The sequence below is a fragment of the Anguilla rostrata genome, chromosome 2 (genome assembly GCF_018555375.3).
Source record: "Anguilla rostrata isolate EN2019 chromosome 2, ASM1855537v3, whole genome shotgun sequence".
Lineage (NCBI taxonomy): Eukaryota > Metazoa > Chordata > Actinopteri > Anguilliformes > Anguillidae > Anguilla > Anguilla rostrata.
The window spans coordinates 32,246,296-32,265,750 of NC_057934.1; the positions used below are offsets into that span (position 1 = coordinate 32,246,296).

The 19,455-nt window shown below is 39.1% G+C and overlaps 2 protein-coding genes across 5 annotated transcripts; both read right to left on the reverse strand.

The window, feature by feature from the left end:
* Positions 1–1,432: 1,432 nt before the first annotated feature.
* On the reverse strand, positions 1,433–13,159 carry ifi35 (interferon-induced protein 35). 3 transcript variants are annotated; one of them, XM_064321635.1, is made up of 10 exons: positions 13,059–13,159; positions 12,379–12,435; positions 12,123–12,206; positions 11,717–11,875; positions 11,425–11,544; positions 11,004–11,172; positions 10,772–10,878; positions 5,879–6,065; positions 5,336–5,433; positions 1,433–5,193 (listed from the first exon to the last, which is right to left on the reverse strand). In XM_064321635.1, exons 2-10 carry the CDS (start codon positions 12,388–12,390, stop codon positions 4,999–5,001), a joined length of 1,131 nt encoding a protein of 376 aa, XP_064177705.1. In that variant the 5' UTR covers positions 12,391–12,435; positions 13,059–13,159; the 3' UTR covers positions 1,433–4,998. The 3 variants fall into 3 exon arrangements, with proteins under 3 accessions (XP_064177705.1, XP_064177706.1, XP_064177708.1); XM_064321636.1 differs by having other exon boundaries at positions 12,379–12,452; positions 13,059–13,134; XM_064321638.1 differs by lacking the exon at positions 13,059–13,159 and having other exon boundaries at positions 12,379–12,459.
* Positions 13,160–16,258: 3,099 nt separating this feature from the next.
* Positions 16,259–19,285, reverse strand: LOC135247798 (large ribosomal subunit protein eL27). Of its 2 annotated transcripts, none has more exons than XM_064321647.1 (5): positions 19,138–19,285; positions 18,603–18,685; positions 18,317–18,486; positions 17,585–17,695; positions 16,259–16,342 (listed from the first exon to the last, which is right to left on the reverse strand). In XM_064321647.1, exons 2-5 carry the CDS (start codon positions 18,681–18,683, stop codon positions 16,294–16,296), a joined length of 411 nt encoding a protein of 136 aa, XP_064177717.1. In that variant the 5' UTR covers positions 18,684–18,685; positions 19,138–19,285; the 3' UTR covers positions 16,259–16,293. The 2 variants fall into 2 exon arrangements, with proteins under 2 accessions (XP_064177717.1, XP_064177718.1); XM_064321648.1 differs by lacking the exon at positions 19,138–19,285 and adding an exon at positions 18,986–19,131.
* Positions 19,286–19,455: the final 170 nt, after the last annotated feature.

Consider the following 19,455-nt stretch of genomic DNA (forward strand, 5'->3'; position numbering starts at 1 on the left):
CTCCTCTGAAACGTGGTGTCACGAAGACTTCTTTTCACACTGCAGACAACAGCGAAGCTTGTATAGAGGGGAGCTGGAGGAAGACCTGTCATATGCAGCTTTAACATGCAGTCTATGGGTGCACTAAACGGTACTACTCATCACTAGAGAGTGGTGAAATGCAGACGCCTAACTGACTGCACACACCCATATCCCATTGCGCATCGCTGTGTGGCACTACTGGCCATAGTCGCTACTGGCATGGTCCAGACTCAACCCGAGGCCGTGATGCTCGAATGAGCCATCCAGCAGGTAACAGAGTAGGTTTATTTGAAAATGCTGGAGTAATATTTCACCCAACAGAGGTGCTGCAGGACCTGTTCTACCATGAACAAGGGTTACAAGTTTGAGACATTTTCATTTTGGGGAGAAATTGCAATCTGAATTTTACCATTTTTCAACAGCCTATATTACTGTATTGCCTTCAATAGAAAAGTTTGTAGTGTGGTTACTACCGAAAAATTTCACTCAAATTTGATCAGGACCTCATCTGTCAAAGAAACTGTCAAATGTTCTGACATTACAGTTTTGGAAAGAAATTACAATCCAATCTATCCCTTTTTCAATAGGCCTGTATAGGTTTACATAGAAATTTTGAAGGGGTATTATTTAAAAACGCTACAATGTTCCCCCAAATAGGTCAGAGGTACCTCAGGACCTTGTCTGTCATAAATATGTGTCAAAGGTTTTAGACATTTTACTTTTGGGGAGAAATTGCAATACAAATTGTACCCCTTTTCAATAGGCTTGTATTGCTCTACATAGAAAATTTGGAGTGGGATTATTGAAATGACGCCACATGAATGTTTCACCCAAATTAGGTTATAGGTTCTGCAGGACTTGGTATGTCATGTATTTAGTGTTAAAACTGTGAGACATTTTGAGTTTGATGAGAAAATTAGATCCAAAATGTCCCCTGGCCTGGCCTATATTATAGTAAATTGCCTTACATGGAAAGTTAGGAGTGTATTATGCCAGAAGACTGCAGCAGAATTTTATGGAAATCAATTCAGGTGTAGCTATATTAATACCTGGTCTCTCATACACAAGTGACAGGATTTAGATTAAATTTGATATTACAGAGAAAAGAACTGCGTGTAAAGCATATTTTATGTTTCCATATGACAGTCTTTAAAATACATCTGAAGTAAACATAGGTTTTAAAAAATATTTAGCAGCATTCCCACCATTGTTCCATTCCCCTTTGAGACCTAGCTCAATTCTCAAAGCACAATCACTACCTTGCAAGCACACAAGGAAGGCTCTGAAACCAATTTAAGGTGGACCCACAATTTTGAATGGGAAGCCGCAAGTCGGGAGCCAACTGTCAGGGTGCAGTGGAGGGTTAGGACCCAAACACAGAGGGGGAGGGGAAAAACTCAAAACTCCAAAATGGGATGAACAAAAGACTTTACTTAACACAGGACAAAAAGGGAACAAAAAGCCTCGCAGGGCAACTCTCAAAAACACAAGGGAAAAAGTTCAAAGACAGGGAACAAAGAAAATCCAAAATTTCACAAATGCATGGAAAACAGAACACACAGGGAGCTACTTAAACATGACCAGGAACATGACCAGAAACACAACCCAACAACCAAGGATCCAGCACCTGAGTCAAGAAGGAAGGAACTTAAATAGAACAGACACTGAAGAGACACAGGAGGGCACCATGAACAATCAGGCCACAGAGAGGGAAGGGAAAACGAGACAACCAGGAACCAATAATTGAACAATTGAAGACAATCATACAATTACACAGGGTACAAGCAGGACACAAAACAGAAGTGTCGCCATCTGGCGGCCCAACAAGGGAAACACAGACAGGAACACAGAACCATGACACCAACTTCAGCATCGTTATGCTTTTGGGTCTCTAATTTTGATTAAGCCACTGCAGTCCAGTGCTTTGACAAACACAAAATATGAATCCTAAACAAACTTCAGTAACAAACATCTGATTGGTTGATGGGCAATGGATGATGGATGGACTGAGCCCAGGGGACCGGGGACTGACATTCCTCCCTGAAGCTCACAAACTCCAGTGGTTACCAGAGGTATTGCAGTTTAATAAGCCTCTGGTGCCAAAAAAGAAATTTCCTAATTGAAGTCCATTCAAAACTATGAATTTACCCTGGACAAATTATATTATTTTGACCAATACTTTTAAATTCTAAAATTTCTTCACACTGAACTAATTATTCTTCAGGGACAGATTTTTTTGTTTTCCTGAGCCCCACAGAAGAAAATTATTTTTCATTGCTATTTGGTCCACATGTTTCTGTCACAGTGCTCACACCTCCTTACACGGGCACACCAGGGCCATGTCCGAAACAGCTTACTTGCCTACTATTGAGTATATAAGTTGTGTACACTGGATGAGAAAGTTATTAAGTAGGCAATATTTTCTCTAAATATTGTGTACTTAAAACCCCCGGACGATATACTTATTTCAGAGGTTTTTCTGAATTTAACCAAGAGCACATTTTTCACTAAGAAAACCATACTTCATGGAGCTCACAGTATATGTTTATTTGTTGTTACTTCATTCACGCAGCAGAAAGCAGAGAGGGTAACAGAGAAGGAATCACAGGTCAAAAGGTGCAGTGACAAGGGACTGAAGCCCCGCCCATGACTGAGGGGATCTGCAAGCGGCTCAAGTCAGCCTCCCTACAGACTGTACCACACTTCTGGACGTGTCATCGTCTATCTTAAAATGGTTCCCATCAAAAATCATATTTCTTCATGGTAAAATAGGCCTTCTCAAGCAAACTTAGTCATGACTTACATTTTTATGATCTATGATAATGGCAGTAAGGGTACTGGCCCAATATTTCCTAGCTTTGGAAAAACACAATGTAAAACCAATGTGAAACCAAGACAAAATTACTGGGTAGGCCTATGTGTGATTATACTTTACAAATAAAGCCAATGCATAAATAAAAGGACAACAGACAGTTTTATGGTTTGTTATTGTTTGTTCCTCAAATTGGGCTAGTTATTGGTTTGGGCAGCCAGGTCAGGCCAGGATTTTATCTTCAGAGTTTCGGCCTACAAGTTGTATTACATGCTTATCATAAAGAATGATATTGAACATTTTAAATTCCAAAACATTTGAATACTGACATAGTATCCATTTTAGAGGGTAGCAGCTAGTATAAAACAAAGAAATAATTTAGATTACAAAACATTTCCAGTTGAAGAACTGTAATAATGGCAGTAATTTCATGCAGGCTATGTACATCACATCGATAAAACATATTACTCTTTATTAGGTATGCAATGGAAAATAATGTTAATAATGAAGGAAATCATCACTTCGAGCATGTATGTTACAAACAGACACGGGAGCATTTATACCAATGTCCAACTCAGTAATGTGGATGACTACACCATGGCAATTAAAACCCACCACTGACTGCCACTGATGAAAAACATCATGATCATGTATCCAGCCGGTTTTGGAGCTCACATTTCAAAGTTATTAGTGTGGTTGCTTCAACACAACAGGCAACCATCATAAATTTATATAACAAAATTTTCAATTGCACAATTGGCTGTGTCCAATGCACAGGCGTGTGTGTACACATGGCATCACCAAACATGCAAACCTTTTTAGTTTTCTTGGAAACAGAGAGCACATCCAGAAAGGAGAGGTGAAGCAAAACTTGAAAATGTAGCAAAAAGGTTTTTATACTACCACAACTAGATTACAACAAACACACATGTACAAAATAAGGGGGTATTTAAAAATGAAAAAATGGGTGTGTGGCAAACACGCCTGCCACAGGCCACCGAAGTGGCTTTCCTTGGGGCCCTCCAGCACAGAGACACAGGGAGATGATGTTCCAACAGTCCAGATTTTATTTTCACGAGGGTTTGGCAAGATGTTATAGCCAAAGTGAGCAGATGTAACCCAGTCATGACCAAAGCTCCCTGGTGTGGGTGGGGATGGCAGATTTAACCTGTGCGCAGTGATTACCTCACTACGCACAGGTGCAGCCACTCCTGTTCCTGGGTCCAATTAGCCTGGCCAATTATCTAATTCTTAACCAATTATCCAATTGGCCAGGTCTAATTAGCTTGACCCAGGGCAGGTGTGGCTGCTTAAACCAGCCATCCCCACACCACAGGGTGCATCTGAAAATGTCTCACCCACAAACTTAGGCTAAAATATCTCTCTGCCCATATGTAGTACATAGCGAAAATAATACTAATTTTTAAAAACAAAATTGTTTTTATAGTTTCAGTTGTGATATTTCATCCCATTTAATCCCTGGGAGTCACAGCTAGAAACATTGATGCGCGCTCAGGATTAGCGTGTGGAGAAGCAGAGGCGTGGGACTGTGTCTCTCAGTGGGCAGGGCCAATGGGTGTTATGATTTTCACAATGTTTTCACAACATTGCTATCGTTGAGAAAGCTGCCTGTCGCAGGCTTACTACTATTATTTTCTTTCCGCATAAATTTCAAAACTTACAGCTTTTAAGCTAGACATGCCATTCCAACTTTCTAATATTCACCTTGGATCAGAGTAATTTTCCTGTAGAAATCTTTATTTTGAGTTGCCTGCCCTTTCTGTACACAAATCAATGGCTGAGATATTCAACGTTTAATTTGGGTGCTTTTTTCTGGAAGTTTGGAAGACACAATTTGGTGCCACTTTTTGATAAGTCCACAAAATCCCATTGGGTTGTAATGTTCATAAAGCTACACTGGTAAAATCTGAAGATGCTACAGCTCTCTAAGATTTCATCTGGTAACAGCTAAACAACTGTTGAAGCAACCACACTAAAGTTTATCCATAAACTTTACATTCTAGATCAGCAGAAAGAAATCCAGCAGGTTAGGCTGTATTTCAGAGATGTACTGGGTTGGGTGGACTGTGGAGCATGGGGGAGGTAACAGTTAGGCACATCTGGTTGTGAGGTGTGTGCCTGTTCCTTTCTCAAATCTTCTATTTCTACTTGGGAGAGTCCTCCATGAAAATGGCCAGCTTTCTATGGCCCATGGGGTTGTAGACAAAGGCGTCCACCTCTCCTCCACCATTACCGCCCTTTTGAAAGTGGATCTCCAGGCTGTCCTGCATGTTCTCCTGCTCCATGATGTCGGGGATGCCCGTCAGCAGCACAGTGCGTTGGGACACTGACATCCGCGTCTGTGGAGAGGACATGAGTGAATACAAGTACATTAGTACATTCACACGTCACCATTTCAAGGACTAGCAGTCAAATGGACTTGAGAAATGACATGCAGAGACTCAGAGCACAGGAAGGTTCTTGTTCCACAGGTACTCTTACCTGTAAATCTGTGATCTCTCCATTGACAAATGGTGTCACTCTCAGCTTGTACTTATTATCCACGTAGTGGTACTTTGTGTCTGTCAAGCCCTTTGCCACTGAAAAACAAATAAGATTTCTCAGCGTATTAGTCTTTGATTAATTTCCAAGAACAACAGTAATTTTATTGATGAACCAACTGACAAATTAAACTGAACAGCTGATCACCCAAAATAATTATTAAAGGGATATTTCACTTTGTTACAGCACAAGTCATTTTGTGGAGTTTACCCAATTGTATTTGCGTAGTGTGAATACTAGCAACATCAGATGTCCGTTAACATAAAACAAGAACATCTGATGTTGCTAGTATTCACGCTATGCAAATACAATGGGGTAAACTTCACAAAATGACTTGTGTTGTAACAAAGTGAAATATCCCTTTAAAAAGAATGATAAGAAATTCAATTTGTCTGGATGGCAGTTTATTGGAGAGTAAGTTAAACATCCTGGTTCAGTGGCCTATGCTGTCACATACCCTGTTTCTGAGAGACTTGCACCCACCATTGTCCTCCATAAAAGTGATGACCACATTCCCAGAGTCGTGCAGCATGTCAACAGACTCGACCTCGCCGCCCCCATTCCGTTTCTTCTGGAAGTGGATCTCCAGCCTGTCCATCAGTCGACTCTCATCGTCCACCTTCGGTAGGTCAGAGACCAAGATGCGTCTGGGGCACACATGGGTGTCCATCTGATAATGACAAAGCAAAACTCAACGTTGCTCTACCAAACATACAATGATGTATTGTAATATATTGTAATACATATATTACATATATACATATAATATATAAGTGTAATATATTGAGCTTACATCCAAGCCCTGACTATCGCAGCTGATTATATTTATAGCTGAAAAGGTTTAAAATGCCCCATCAAATGTATTTGTTATGATTATGTGATTGATAAATACGTCTGTGAATCTCATCAGGTGCACCTGTGACAATTGTTCAAAAATTCCCACTAAACAGGAAAATACAATGCATTACAAAAGTATTCAGACACTTCTGGCTAATTTTTACTGATTTACAAATTCTCACAATTTACTGAATTACAAATGGTACATTGAAATTTTGTTCTGTATGATACAGTGTCTTATTAAAAAACACTTTTATGTTAGAAAATGTTTTTACAGAAAACAAAAAACTGAATAAAAAAACTGCTATTTCCATACATATTGTATTCCTCCACTGTTTATTGCCAATGTATGCTGGGATAGGCCCCTGCACCCCCTGTGAACCTGTCCAGGATAAAGGGGTATAAATAATGGATAGATGGATGGATTCCTCCACTGTTCTCTGAAAGCTCCAAGTTTATACAGATGAAAATAATTGCCCTGACAACAGCCATCAAAACACACTCTGTTTAAAGATCATTGGTCAGGCTGTGCATGCTACAGGAAGGGCGTGGAAATGAGGACCACTGAGCATTCTATGGAACTTAGAGATAAAGTAATACAAACATATATTAGCGTATAAAAGCGTACAAAATATTATACAAGTGTTTAGATATTCCAGTGAGCACTGTTGGATCGACAGACAGCAAGCAGAAGCTGCATCACATCATTCAGGCACTGCCTAGAAAAGGCATCCAAATAAGAAGCACCCTTTGTGCAGCATAGCAGCATATTTCATTTTTTAATTTTATTTCTTTAAAGGGGCTGAAAATAGTTCAAATAACCATAAATGGTGGGATGTTTCCACAACACATCCATCAAATATCTATTCAAAGTAATATCAATAACCATAATGACACACATTTCAAGTCAGACATAAAACCTGTGGTGGAGGGGTGGTGTGGTTAGAGCGCCATCTGCAGGCGGAGAGGGAGTGGTTTAGCTGGCCTACAACCACAGCTGTTTGCAATTACGATTAATTGCTAATTGTTTATATGCTCTGCCTGCAGTGAGACCGGGGCGCTGGAAAGAGGACGCGTGCGGAAGCGAACGTACTTCCATATCGTGTGTTTTGTTTTGTTTTGTTTGTGTATGGAAGTACTTGAAACCAACACGCAATAAAACCTGTGTGCGTCCCAGAACTAAGAATGGTGTGGTTTGCGCGGAGAAGGACCTGAAAACCTGTTACATCTGTATTGAAAAAAAACCTGAGGCCACACCACCCCACCTTCCCCCTTAACTCTTCACAAATTGTACCACACATAAGTAAACAAACACACAGCTAACATGACTGCAAATACGGCCATATATGTACGATCCTGAAGAGCAGCCTCAACCGGCTCAACCAGGAACAGCCCCAACAAGTTTCAGGAATTTGGCCAAGCCAAGAAGTCTCTGGTTATAATTTTGAAAGCTGTCCATTTTTGTGAGATTATCACTATACAAATGGGTGTTTGCACTGATCATGCCCGTGTAGCCATAGCTTTTCAAAAACACCACCCATTTCTTCTGAATTGCATCATTCATAAGAAATTGAAAAAATGACACCGAAATGTTACCCTCGACCTCATTCTCTATGTTCTATCTCTAAGTTGTGCATCCAAGGAGGGCGCATACATGAGGTAAATTTGGCATGCTTGCAGTTCAAAAAGAGGCTTGATAATAAAATTTAATAATGATAACAAAACTAAAACTACAGAAGTACAGCTCTAGAGGTAATACAACTAGCCAGCTAGGTAGCACTGCCACGAAGGGACAGAGAAGGTGGGAGAAAGAGTGGGTTGGAGAAGAAGGGAGACTGGGAGAGGGATAAGTTTGGTACAGTAATTAAACAAAATAGCAGAACAATTGCTAAATAACTACAGCTAACCATGGGTTAAAGCAGTTAAAATTTCTGAGCCTGAAAATATTTCCGGTGAGGTATGAGTAATGTAAATTAATTCAATGTGAATCTAAAGAGTACAGCACCCTTTATTGAACTACTGTTAAAAAATAAAAACCTGAAGTGCAACATGTGTATGCTTAATAAAGATGAAATATTTAAATAAATTGTAAATAAATAAACACTGAACAAAAATGCTCCCTTTTATCCTAACATCAATAAAATGGATGTGTGAAACATGAATGCTATGAAAACGGAATAATGGACATACAAAATAAATTATTCTTGATCAACAAGTGAAATTTAAGGTTCAAAGAGGTGCACTTTGAACCTCTCTTATTTCCTCATGATTTCGGGGTTGTAAATGTATCCTGCAGGTGATCTAGGCAACTGTGTCATACTTTGCATATGTGTCCCTATTTGCTTATACGTTGAAGCATAATTACTCACTTCAGCATACTTCACTCTAGGGAAAACAGGATCTTCACTTCATATGTTTTTAGAAAATCCTAGTTCTGACTTCTAGGCTCTTTCCTTTACTGTCTCTCTTGCCATTGTGATCTACACAAAACATAAACACATTAAAATAGCCAGCTATGCTGTGATAGTTATGCCTACAGGATGTGTCAAAATTATTGTTTTTCAGAAGTGAAAGTTCTTAACTTGCGATGTTCTGAAGGACAGGTTTGGAGCATTTACGTGCAATCTGCTTAACACTCCTCAAAATTGCAACAGGAAGTAAATAAATGTGTTGTTGAAGAAATAACTACTTTTGACTCTCAGTACCACACTGACATGACTAGTTTTTGACGTCTATTTCACTAGCTAGATAGATGAGGGAGAGGAGCATCCCGCCAAACCAATCACATTTAATTTGACCTTTTGTCTGGCCCATTCGATCCTGGGTGGTGATGTAATAATCAGTAGATACTGTCGTTATATATAGTACAAAACATATCCTTTGTTGTTTTTTTCATTTATAGCCTACAGGGATGTGCCACGGTGCTCTATATGCTGTTCCCTGGCATACCATTGGAATATTGGAATATAGCATGTGGCTGAACGTGATTGGCTAAGACATACTAAACAAAAATCCATGTGCAGGGGCTGTTGTTGCATTATTGAAATTGCGTTACAAGGCAAATATATTGCTGATCTAAAACAACCGTACGCCGGAAATCTGGTTCAGTGCCACTTTAAGCCATGGCTAACTTAACTATTACACATCCCCATTGATAACCCAGACAAAGAGTTTCTATGGCAAAGGAGTGTTTCACTGCTTTAGTGGGACAGAATATTTTGATTTGCCTCAAACTATGGGAGGAGATGTGCAAAGAGACAAAACATTTATTGGCCATTACGTTAGGTCCTTCATGACGCTATGAAGGACCTGACAAATAGCTCAGACCCAGTAATAAATTGAACTCCACCCATTTATTCTCCACATGAAATAGATGGAAATGTTTAGACTGATATATGTCGATATTGTAATGCAATTAATTCCTTGTACTTAATACATACCATAATAACCCCACACAATGTAGACTGAAGCTATTCACAGATTTACCTTTACAATCACAATCATTATCTGAAGACAAATAACTAATTTTGGCTTTGTAAATTTAAAGTTACAGCACAGGCTTACATGTTTACAAGAGAAATACTGCCTGGAAAAATATGCATATTATTTGTTATCCAGGGGAAATTGATAACTTTCAAGGGGTCTGAATTAGGGTCTGACAATATTGTAATTTTTTCAATATTGATATATTGAAGGAAAACATCTAAATAATAATATTCAAACAGTTTGTTATGGGCGATGGCATGTTATCGTATGTAACCTGGAAATAAAACAGTGCATGGATTCATTACAATTCAATTTATTATTCTTTATTATGTTAACCCTCCCACTTTTTCAGTTGCCAGAAATGTTAAAAAACAGTATCATGACATAACGTTTGATAATACAGGGAGAATCCTAATTTGGAGGATTTAGTGCAGTCTTAAGCATATTTTACGCCCTAGACTCAAAATCATATTCTGATTCAGACTTGCCTCTGAAAAACCCTCTGAATACTGACTGAATATGGAATATGGAATATTGATTAGGGGTACTAGGGGTGTGACTTCTAAATTATTAATCGCTAAACGTTAACAAAAATGCTAAACAGTTACGAAAATCTCGAAACAATTGAAGGCATTTTTTAAGTGGTAACACTATTAAAATATATATACTTATTTCCTTTTACTGTATCCGATTCTCACTGTGATTGTCAACCAACTTTTGAATTAGGCTATGATATGGACATTGGAAAAATGTTCCTTGATCAACCAGTGACAACATAGGCGTCTGCTTGCACGTGTGGCAAAAATCAAACTAACATTCTTCAAGACGCTTCTACGGAACCGAAGAGAAAAGGCGCAATTTGGTCTCAGAAAATTTCATTTTTGTGACACTGAACTAACATATTCCAACAGCACTGGAACGATACAAAATCATATAAGATATAAACTCAACAGTGACTGTGAGTGATGAGCCATTTTGGTCCACTGCTGACTTTAGTCAAATCAGTGAAGATAAGTCAAACGCATATACAGGTGCGTATACGTATTTTCATACCTCTATGCGGCTGGGCATCAGGAAGTGCACGGGCTTGGCCTTCAGCCTCAGGACACAATCCCCCACGTGAATCTCATGGTGCTCCATCCTCACAATATTCTGAGCCACTACAATAGAGGACAAAGTAGGAATCAGCACCAAACACCGTAACTTGTCAATACCACACAATACTACATAAACCGGGCTAAAGAGATGGATTTCATTCTCCTACATGAACAAATTGAATTCTTACCTTTCTCATCTTCGAAAGTGACCAGTGCTGTCCCACCCTCCATGGGGTACATGATTCGAACCTTCATGTCAATGCTACTGGTCCCTGCCTGAGCCCCGGCACTGGCTTCCGTCCCGACAGAGACACTGCCGGTGAAAACAACTCTCTTTTCAGGCATTGCCGTAGACACCTAGAACAGGCATAAGGAACCACCATAGAGTTAGAAAGGTAGACAACAGTGTCGTATTCAGGACCTGCTTCAGTCTGAAAAGATTGAGCGGTTTCAACACATTCAGTTTTCACACAGGTATTCTGTCCGTTTCCTTTATCTCCCCCATTCTATTGCAAAGGCCTCCTCACCAAATCTCTGTAATCTTTGTGTACATCCTGTACATCTCTACACCAGTCACCCCACAGTAAGGTGTGCGCAGCGAGGTTCTACCTGTGTCCGCTGCTTGAGCTGATGGGTAAGCCTGTCCAAGGAGACCAGGTCCTCATCCAGCTTCTGTATCTCCGCCTTCAGCCTGCTTTCCTCATCCTGCAGGGTCCTCATCCTGCCCCCCTTAAGGATAAACGACACCCAGCTGAATGGCAGTGGAAACGCGCCGCACATCACACTTAAACTCCGCCGTCAAACACGATCCACAGAGGGGGTGGGTTGAGCGAACAGAAAGGAACACCTTGCGAGAACGTGGACAGGTATATCTGACGGAGCCTGTCATGATGCGCCATACCTTGTGTGGTTCCAGACTCCGGGCTTGTTCCTTCTTTTCCTCCGCTAGTTTCCCCGTAAGTGTGGCAATCTGCTTCTGAAACTGCTTGGTTAGGTCCACATTACTATCCACATCTTTAGACAGCTCCCTGTGGTCCTCCAGCAGCTTCGTATATGACTCCTGCACACAAAGTTTTTCTCAAGATTATGTGAATGATTATTGTTTCTGAGGAACTTTTCCTTAGTTATCAAATATGTCTTGAAGTCATCTGTGGCTTGGTTTTCAGTTAGCTGACTTGCATAAGCACCTCTGTCCACCAAACACACACGCACACATGCGCACACAAACACAAACAAATAATTTGAAGATTTGAAGTTTTCCCCCCATTTTAAGAAATGTCATGTACGCCTGCGTACTGTACACAGACCTTTTGCTTTTTAATTTCTTGCATGACCTCATCCAAAGAAGTGACTGTGGACACATCACCATTTGTGGTCACCAGGGAGAATTTCTGTAAGCAAGTTAGAGCTTTCAGTTAATCTTCAGTGTACAAGTGTTTACATAAATATATATAAAGAATATGGTTTGGATATGGTCATCCGACAACAGACTATATATGTTAGAGTATTGTTAATTGTATTATTATTTGCATTATTTATTTATTTATTATTATTTTTTTTTACCTCATCAGACATCTTCGTGGATAGATGCTGCCTTAAGAAGGATGGGCTTCTGAAAGTCTGTTATAAAGAAAGGACTAAAAAAGTATCCACTGAGGCATGACTCATTTGTTACGTGTCTGAAGGAAAAGATGTTAAAGGACATCTTGAATCAATGCTCACAGAGAATTAGAAAATATATTGCCTATCGCACTTGCACAATCGTGCGCAATCATGTTTCATGGACCTCCGACAATTAAGATGGTGAGAACAACTGTTCCGGACCGTAATTTCACATTTAAATGGACTATATTCGTATATGACCAATTTACTAGGCCTAAAGCCCAACATAAAGGGATCAGATCAGAATCGTCCTTTTATGTAGGTTTGAATATCTAGCAACTTCGACAATAAATATTTAAAAAATTACAGCTTCACAAAAAAATGAATAGCCTTGAAAAATATTTGATAAACCCTTAATTCTTTATGAAATAATGATTATGCTTCATGAACCATTTGGAGATATTTACTACTACAGCCAACGTCTTCGCGTTAGAAATCATATTTGCTAATAGCCTACGTGACAGAAACACATTACAACAAGGGTTGTAATATAACCTTAAAAATTATTCCTGGATAAATATTACGACAAAATAAACATTGTTATAACTGCGCTAATTTTATTAGTCTGTTTTTGTCCTTACCTTTTCTTCGCGTCTCACAAAAGAGTTTAGACTTGTGTAATGGACTTAGAACTCTTTCGGTTTCGTTTCAACGCAAGTCGAGAATCAATGTGACGTCATCCAGTAGCCAAATTGGACAAAAATGGTTTCAAAACTGAGGTCATTCATAATTCTAATTTTTATTCATTCAATTATTTAAAGGGGACAAGTGCAAATAACATTCACAGATTCCGGGGCAGCGTCCGATGCCCATTTTTTTATTTTATTATTGTTGTTTTTTATAGCTAAAGCCCATTTACAACATTAATCCCTTGATGGTAGTGAGGGAATCTAGTTGACACGCCCTGTGTAAGATTTTCTAGGGGCTCTCTTGCACGCACACACGCCAACATTAAGCCTAAATATTTTTCAGTAGATGTTGGGTTTTACGAGTTAGGCGACTGGGAAAGTAGGTCAAGGAAGTCTTCAGAACCACGAACAGCGCTCAGCGCGGACAGTGCTTGTAGTCAGCCGCAGGTTGGCAGAAATGTAAACAAACGGTCGCCGAATCAAACATCCCAAACAGCTGTATGCCTATAGCTTGCTTACATGGAGAGCCGAACAATTAAAAAAATCGGTGCAAGACACCGCCTATCAAGTTGTCCTGTGGTGCCAAATTTAGTGAGATATAGGGCATGAGGGCCCACAGTTAAGACGCCAACTGCTGCATAGGCCTACAAAACACAACACAACAAAAAGCATTAAAAAAGGCCATGGTTTGGAACAGGCTAGGCTATGTGTGCAATGCAGCTACAGTAGAAACGGTGATGCTGCATATACTAGAGCCATGAGGGTGCAAATTGTGCAAAAAATTTAACACTGAGTATTGGATTGGAATAGTAAATTATATTGTTGGAGCTAGTAGGTTATGTTTTTTGACAATATTACAGTGATGGTATCATATAAAATTTCTTCTCCAGGACTTTGATGGTTTGATTATAGAGAGATACTAGGGGTTGAATGGCTGAGGCTCATGCCTGGAACCAGGAAGTTAAACAGTATTACAGCATGATAAATGGGAGCAAGTGAAGGCATGCAGAAATGTGAGAGCTGTATAGAAAGGTATGAAATGTCTTGATTTGTCTGAAGATGTGAAGATTCGCCCGAAGAGTTCTTGATGTCTTTTTAATGTATCAAATTTCAGCTGTGAATCTAAAAATGACTCCCAAGTATTTAAAATCCAAAACCTCTTCCAATTCATGTCCACGTGTCATTACTATAAATCTCTGTGGCTGGGGGCTTTAATTTAATTTCATTCTAATAGAATGGTACATAAAGACAGTCTTCTTAACATTTAGTATAAGAACTTTAAAGCCAGGGAGACACATTATTCAGGCACTCTGTCAGTTCCCTCCAAAATCTGGAACATGGACTGAAGTAAAAAGAGCTGTTCCAGGTTTTACTCAGAGCAGTTATCCAGCTAAATGAGTAATCCTGCTTCATGAAATACCCCCCTGTAGTGAATGTTTTTTTCTGATGCAAATTGACTGGTCATACAATGAAAACAAAGATTCAACAATATCTCCAATGATAAGATCACATCCTGTTGTTTTAACTCATAATTACTGTTATTAAATTGACATATTTCACAGAAAGAATTGGAATATGTGTGGCTCTTCAAAGCATATGCGGAAATATCTTGGTCATGAGAATTCATTCATATCTTGAAATGTGACCAGTCTACATTTGCATACTTAAATGGCACTGTGAATTCATTGAAAAAACCATCATAACATGATTGGTTTGCTCACTGCAACTATATACCACTGTGTATCTATACAGTGAATTCCCACAACACCTTTGATGCGCATGCAGTTCTGTTTTACATGTCAAACAATTCTATTAAAAGAAGTCTACATTAAAATAACTTATCTTTGTCATATTTTTGCCACAGGGAAGTTTTAAATCATATTTCAGCTACTCAGACCTTTAATATATAAAAAAAACTTTTATTCCATTTACATCAAGTCTTCATTGGTACTGTTAATCTAGTTTATAGAACACAGCAAACACACAATAACAAAGTGGAACTTCACTCTAAAATCAGTTTTTCTCGGCAAGCTGGTCTGTGCATTGATATGTTCAGATAACCATATTAATATGATCAAATAACCTCATATCCAGAATAGGTTCATCTGAAATCAAATGAAATATGCAATATATACAGAGGCCAATATACAGTCAAGTCTGTATTTGGACAGGGACACAGTGACACAAATTTCCTTTGGTTCTGTAGTCCAACATATTCAAACTGAAATGAAACAGTGAATATGAGGTCAATGTGAAAACTGTCAGCTTAAATTACTTATATTATACTTATATCCATATCAGGCAGTTTCGGTAGAAATTACAGCTGTTGTTATACTTCGTTCTCTCAAAAGAACTAAATAGTTTCACAGTCTGAATACTTATGGACTGCGCTGTTTGTGATATTAGAATACTGGAGTTCACAGACAGACAGAGTGAGCACAGTTCCAGTACTTTGCATCACTGTTCTTAACCTCCTCGGCTGTTTTCACATTTCCGGGTTTACTGCTTTAGTAACATCAGGTTCCAACAAAACCTAAGATTTGAACAGGCATAGCTGCTGTTTTCAGGCTGGACGACAGCACAGGGGCCCAGTTCCCATTAAACGCAAGATTGAGTTGTCGGGAACATGTCGGGCGTGCCCATCATAAGATTAGTCAATTGCAATAATAAATCAACTTGCAACACATTTACTGTGCTTTTCCATTACTCTGTGAGTTAGAAAGTAGCTATTTTGTGATGTTGAGAAAATTATAGTTTAGGGGTGCGTGCCAGAAAACTTTTGACATCCTTTCATGAACTATTGACCACTTTTGATTTTAATTTCCAACAACTATATTGTCATTCAGAACATTAATTTGAAAAAAACAGCAGGTCAAAAAAAAAAAAAAAATACTGAAAAACCCATAAATAATAACAAATAATAATGTGTTCACTTAGGAAATGTTCAACAATTAATATTTGGTGGACTTTTTCCAGAGTGGTATTTGTAAGGAGTTTTTGCATCTCAGTTCAGTTACTCAGATTTTCTTACCCACAGATATAATCATTACATGTCAGTTAATGGTGATGCAGATTTTGCTTTAGGTCCACTAAGCCTTACAGTAAATGACGGATTGTGTCCAGTATTCCCTACAAAACCCAAAGGAGCCAAATTGTATTTTACACATTTATTAAAGAACTAGCTGGTTTAGAATCTGAGCTTCTGGAAAAACCACTTGTTCTTGCCTGTCTTGTATCTGTGGAAAGGAAAGAAAACAGCTTTTACTATTTCTTCACCAAACAAACATTCATAGAGGGAAGTACATCCAATAGAACAATGCAAGTTTGATATTCTGTCCAACAACTGAACTTGACACAAGAGACAACTCGATGAGCATGGACTCCAACAGGCATTCAAAAATTCAGTTATGTTTGGTGATTTGCAGACACTCAGTGACTTTTAGCACTGAAAGATTGCCTTTTCACTCACAATAATTAGCTGCCATTTAAGGTAGATTCATTGACTCTGGTAATGTAAATTAGAACCAGCAGTGCTTCCATTTGGACTTGAAATGCAGAGGAAAATGAAGGGCCAACAAATTAACAAAATACTAAAATAGTGTACTGTGTTAGCTAGTTAACTCGAAATGACCCAACTACTTCCATTTACTGTATATTTCATGAGGTTTGTCAGCTAAAAGCTTTTAAGATGCCTGTTAGATAGCAATTTACCATAGAGAAAATAGATTTCAATTTTTTTCCATGGAAATTTTGGCTTGGCAACTTTGTGAATTTATTTTAGTTAATCCAGCCCGTCATTCTCAGCTTTGATCAGGTTCACCTATAGAAATTCTCACAGATGGTGACTCCTAAACTTTTCACAAATCACTTAAACTATCTGGACCAGTCTTTGACTGTGAGGAAGGATATTTTAGATATTTACGCAAGCTTCTGATGACCTGCCTGTTTTACAATAGCAGGCATTCAGAGGTTTGCGGACTAAAGCAAGAAAATGCACTTCAAGTAACTCCAGATATCCCAGAAACTGTGCACTGAGAAGGTACATGAATTTTAGAACATGCACGTTAACTTAAGCGATCACTTTGGCTTGTTTGCATTCAGTCACGTATGGAAGATATTTTCAAGGTCCAATAATTCCAGAGTCCCATGTTCCCAGGTCTCTGAAACACTAGTGAAACACTAGCAGTGTTGCTGTAAAACAAAGTTTTTTTTTTTGAAAGAGGAAGAATGTTTTTATTGGGAGTCCACGTTCATCAAGTCTTTTTAAGCATCATATGCTAACGTACACGCGACCCTTATTGCATATAAACCTACAATTGTATCTACACCACATTTCCAAACATCTATTAAAGCATTCAAATGACTAAATTTACTGTGAAACAGTTGTAAAGGTGGGTCGGTAATGGACTGGATTTTTACTAACGACCCAGCCACTCCCAACATTTCTTGGACGAAACAAGAAAAATGCTTTGACGTACCTCTCTTCAAACTTGATCTTTGCCTCCCGCCTGGCTTTGCGTTTCAGAGCAGGGTCCCTGAACACGTCCTTGTTGACGACAGTTTTGTCCAGAGGAATATCAACAGAGTATCTATGTGGAGAAATCAGTATTAACTGCAGAAATCTCACAGGTTCGTTGGACATAAATACAACAAATAATTTTGACCTCTGCAAATGCATTTATAGCAGAAACCCATTTTTTTCCCAGTAACCAGTAGATGGAAACCTTAACATAATCAATGAAAACAACTAATTAAAAAAATTTCCAACGTGCAACACTTAAGCAGAAATAAAATCATAAAATATATGGCAGAAGAAAAGGCAGTCAATGGCTAGATGATCGGGACAAAAATACAGGTGAGTAAATTCATTCATCATAGAAAGCAAATGAAGCCGGTCCTTTGAGTAAAAACAAAGCAAATCTAAGCCAGGACATGGGCCTTGTACATGAGCCTTGAGGTAACAAATCCTAACGTTGTGAAGTCGTCTCTGTCAAACAAACTGCAGGCATTCAGCCTGTCAGCTCTTCCTAACTTGTCTTAGGACGTCGATGCCCTCAGAGCTGAATGTGGACAACACCTTTCCCACTGAGCTTGTTGCAGTTTCAAGTTTCCAATTCTAGCACCTCATACTGAAACAAGGCCACAGAAGATGCAACTCGCGCATCCACCACCTCCCTCTCTTCATCCTTGCTGAAATACCAGACACTGACCTGGTAGGCATGAGGTGGTTGTAGTTGTACACCTTCACAAAGGCCTTGATCTTGGACCTCTTGGCAACCTTCTTCTTGCCCATGGTGGTGGTGACTTTGCGAGGATATCTGTCAATGCCAGATACTAGGGCATGGCTGTAAGGGCGATCAGAGGTGCCATCGTCAATATTCTGCATGGAAGAAACATCTGTGTTAAAGGCATCAGTTAGACACCCATCACAGGACAGCAGCAATAACTCTCAGGGAAAACAGACACGATGAGCTGTTTATTGCAGATCTCACTCACTCTGACAATGACAGCCTTGCGGCCAGCGTAGCGGCCGGCCAGTACCATCACCACCTTGCCTGGTTTCATAAACTTGCCCATCTCTGTGTGAAGGGGAACACAAGCCCATTACACACAATGCCATGATCGCAACACTCAATAGACAGCCATTTAGTAACATGCAAGACTCAAAGCAATTCAACACGCACAGCGACCGGTCTTTTCAATCGGAATCGACAAGCGAGTTACTTTAATAAAAACGTACTCCGTTTCCATTTATTGCAAGCCTGTTGACTTCGATTGCAAGCAGAAGGAAACATACAATTAAAACCGACAGTACACTATCTGCCGATCACCAATATCACACACCCGAATTCATTTAGGGAGTAATTTATTTGCCTTACGTGTTTTCTTTCACATCCAAAAGAAATAAGGGAACTGATGACTCAGCTGACTCTTAGATGTGTACCGATAGACATCTCTGCTAAAAACATATCGCTCTTTATGTACAATTCCAGTGATGGACTAAGATTATTTTATGGGAAAATACACTTACCCTAAGCACTGAACGGCCGCTAACTTTAAAAGGAAGTGGCATCAGATTCTAATGACCTTTTACCGCAAGTGCTTACGTCATTTCCGTTGAAATTCAAGTACCATAGATGTATTATCACGAGTGGCAAACACTGGAAACGGTGAAATCTTGGTGAAATCTGCATGGGTACGATCCACTTTTAAAGTACTATTAAAGAGGTCTTTAATTACAAAAAAGATCTATTCCAGCGACACCTTAATTTAAATCTATTTATTTTTATCATTTCTATTAAGATGTCTTTAAAACTACTTCTAAAAGATTGAGTAAAAGATTACAGAT

Excerpts from the sequence above, each read along its gene's own strand:
- ifi35 (XM_064321635.1), bottom strand. Across the intron at positions 11,876-12,122 it reads AAGAAATTAAAAAGCAAAAG|GAGTCATATACGAAGCTGCT; the intron begins GTCTGTGTACAG and ends CTTTGTGTGCAG. Across the intron at positions 11,173-11,424 it reads AGCTCAAGCAGCGGACACAG|GTGTCTACGGCAATGCCTGA; the intron begins GTAGAACCTCGC and ends TGCCTGTTCTAG.
- LOC135247798 (XM_064321647.1), bottom strand. The coding sequence starts at position 18,683 with ATGGGCAAGTTTATGAAACCAGGCAAGGTGGTGATGGTACTGGCCGGC. Across the intron at positions 18,487-18,602 it reads GCAAGGCTGTCATTGTCAGA|AATATTGACGATGGCACCTC; the intron begins GTGAGTGAGATC and ends TCTTCCATGCAG. Across the intron at positions 17,696-18,316 it reads AACCACCTCATGCCTACCAG|ATACTCTGTTGATATTCCTC; the intron begins GTCAGTGTCTGG and ends TTCTCCACATAG.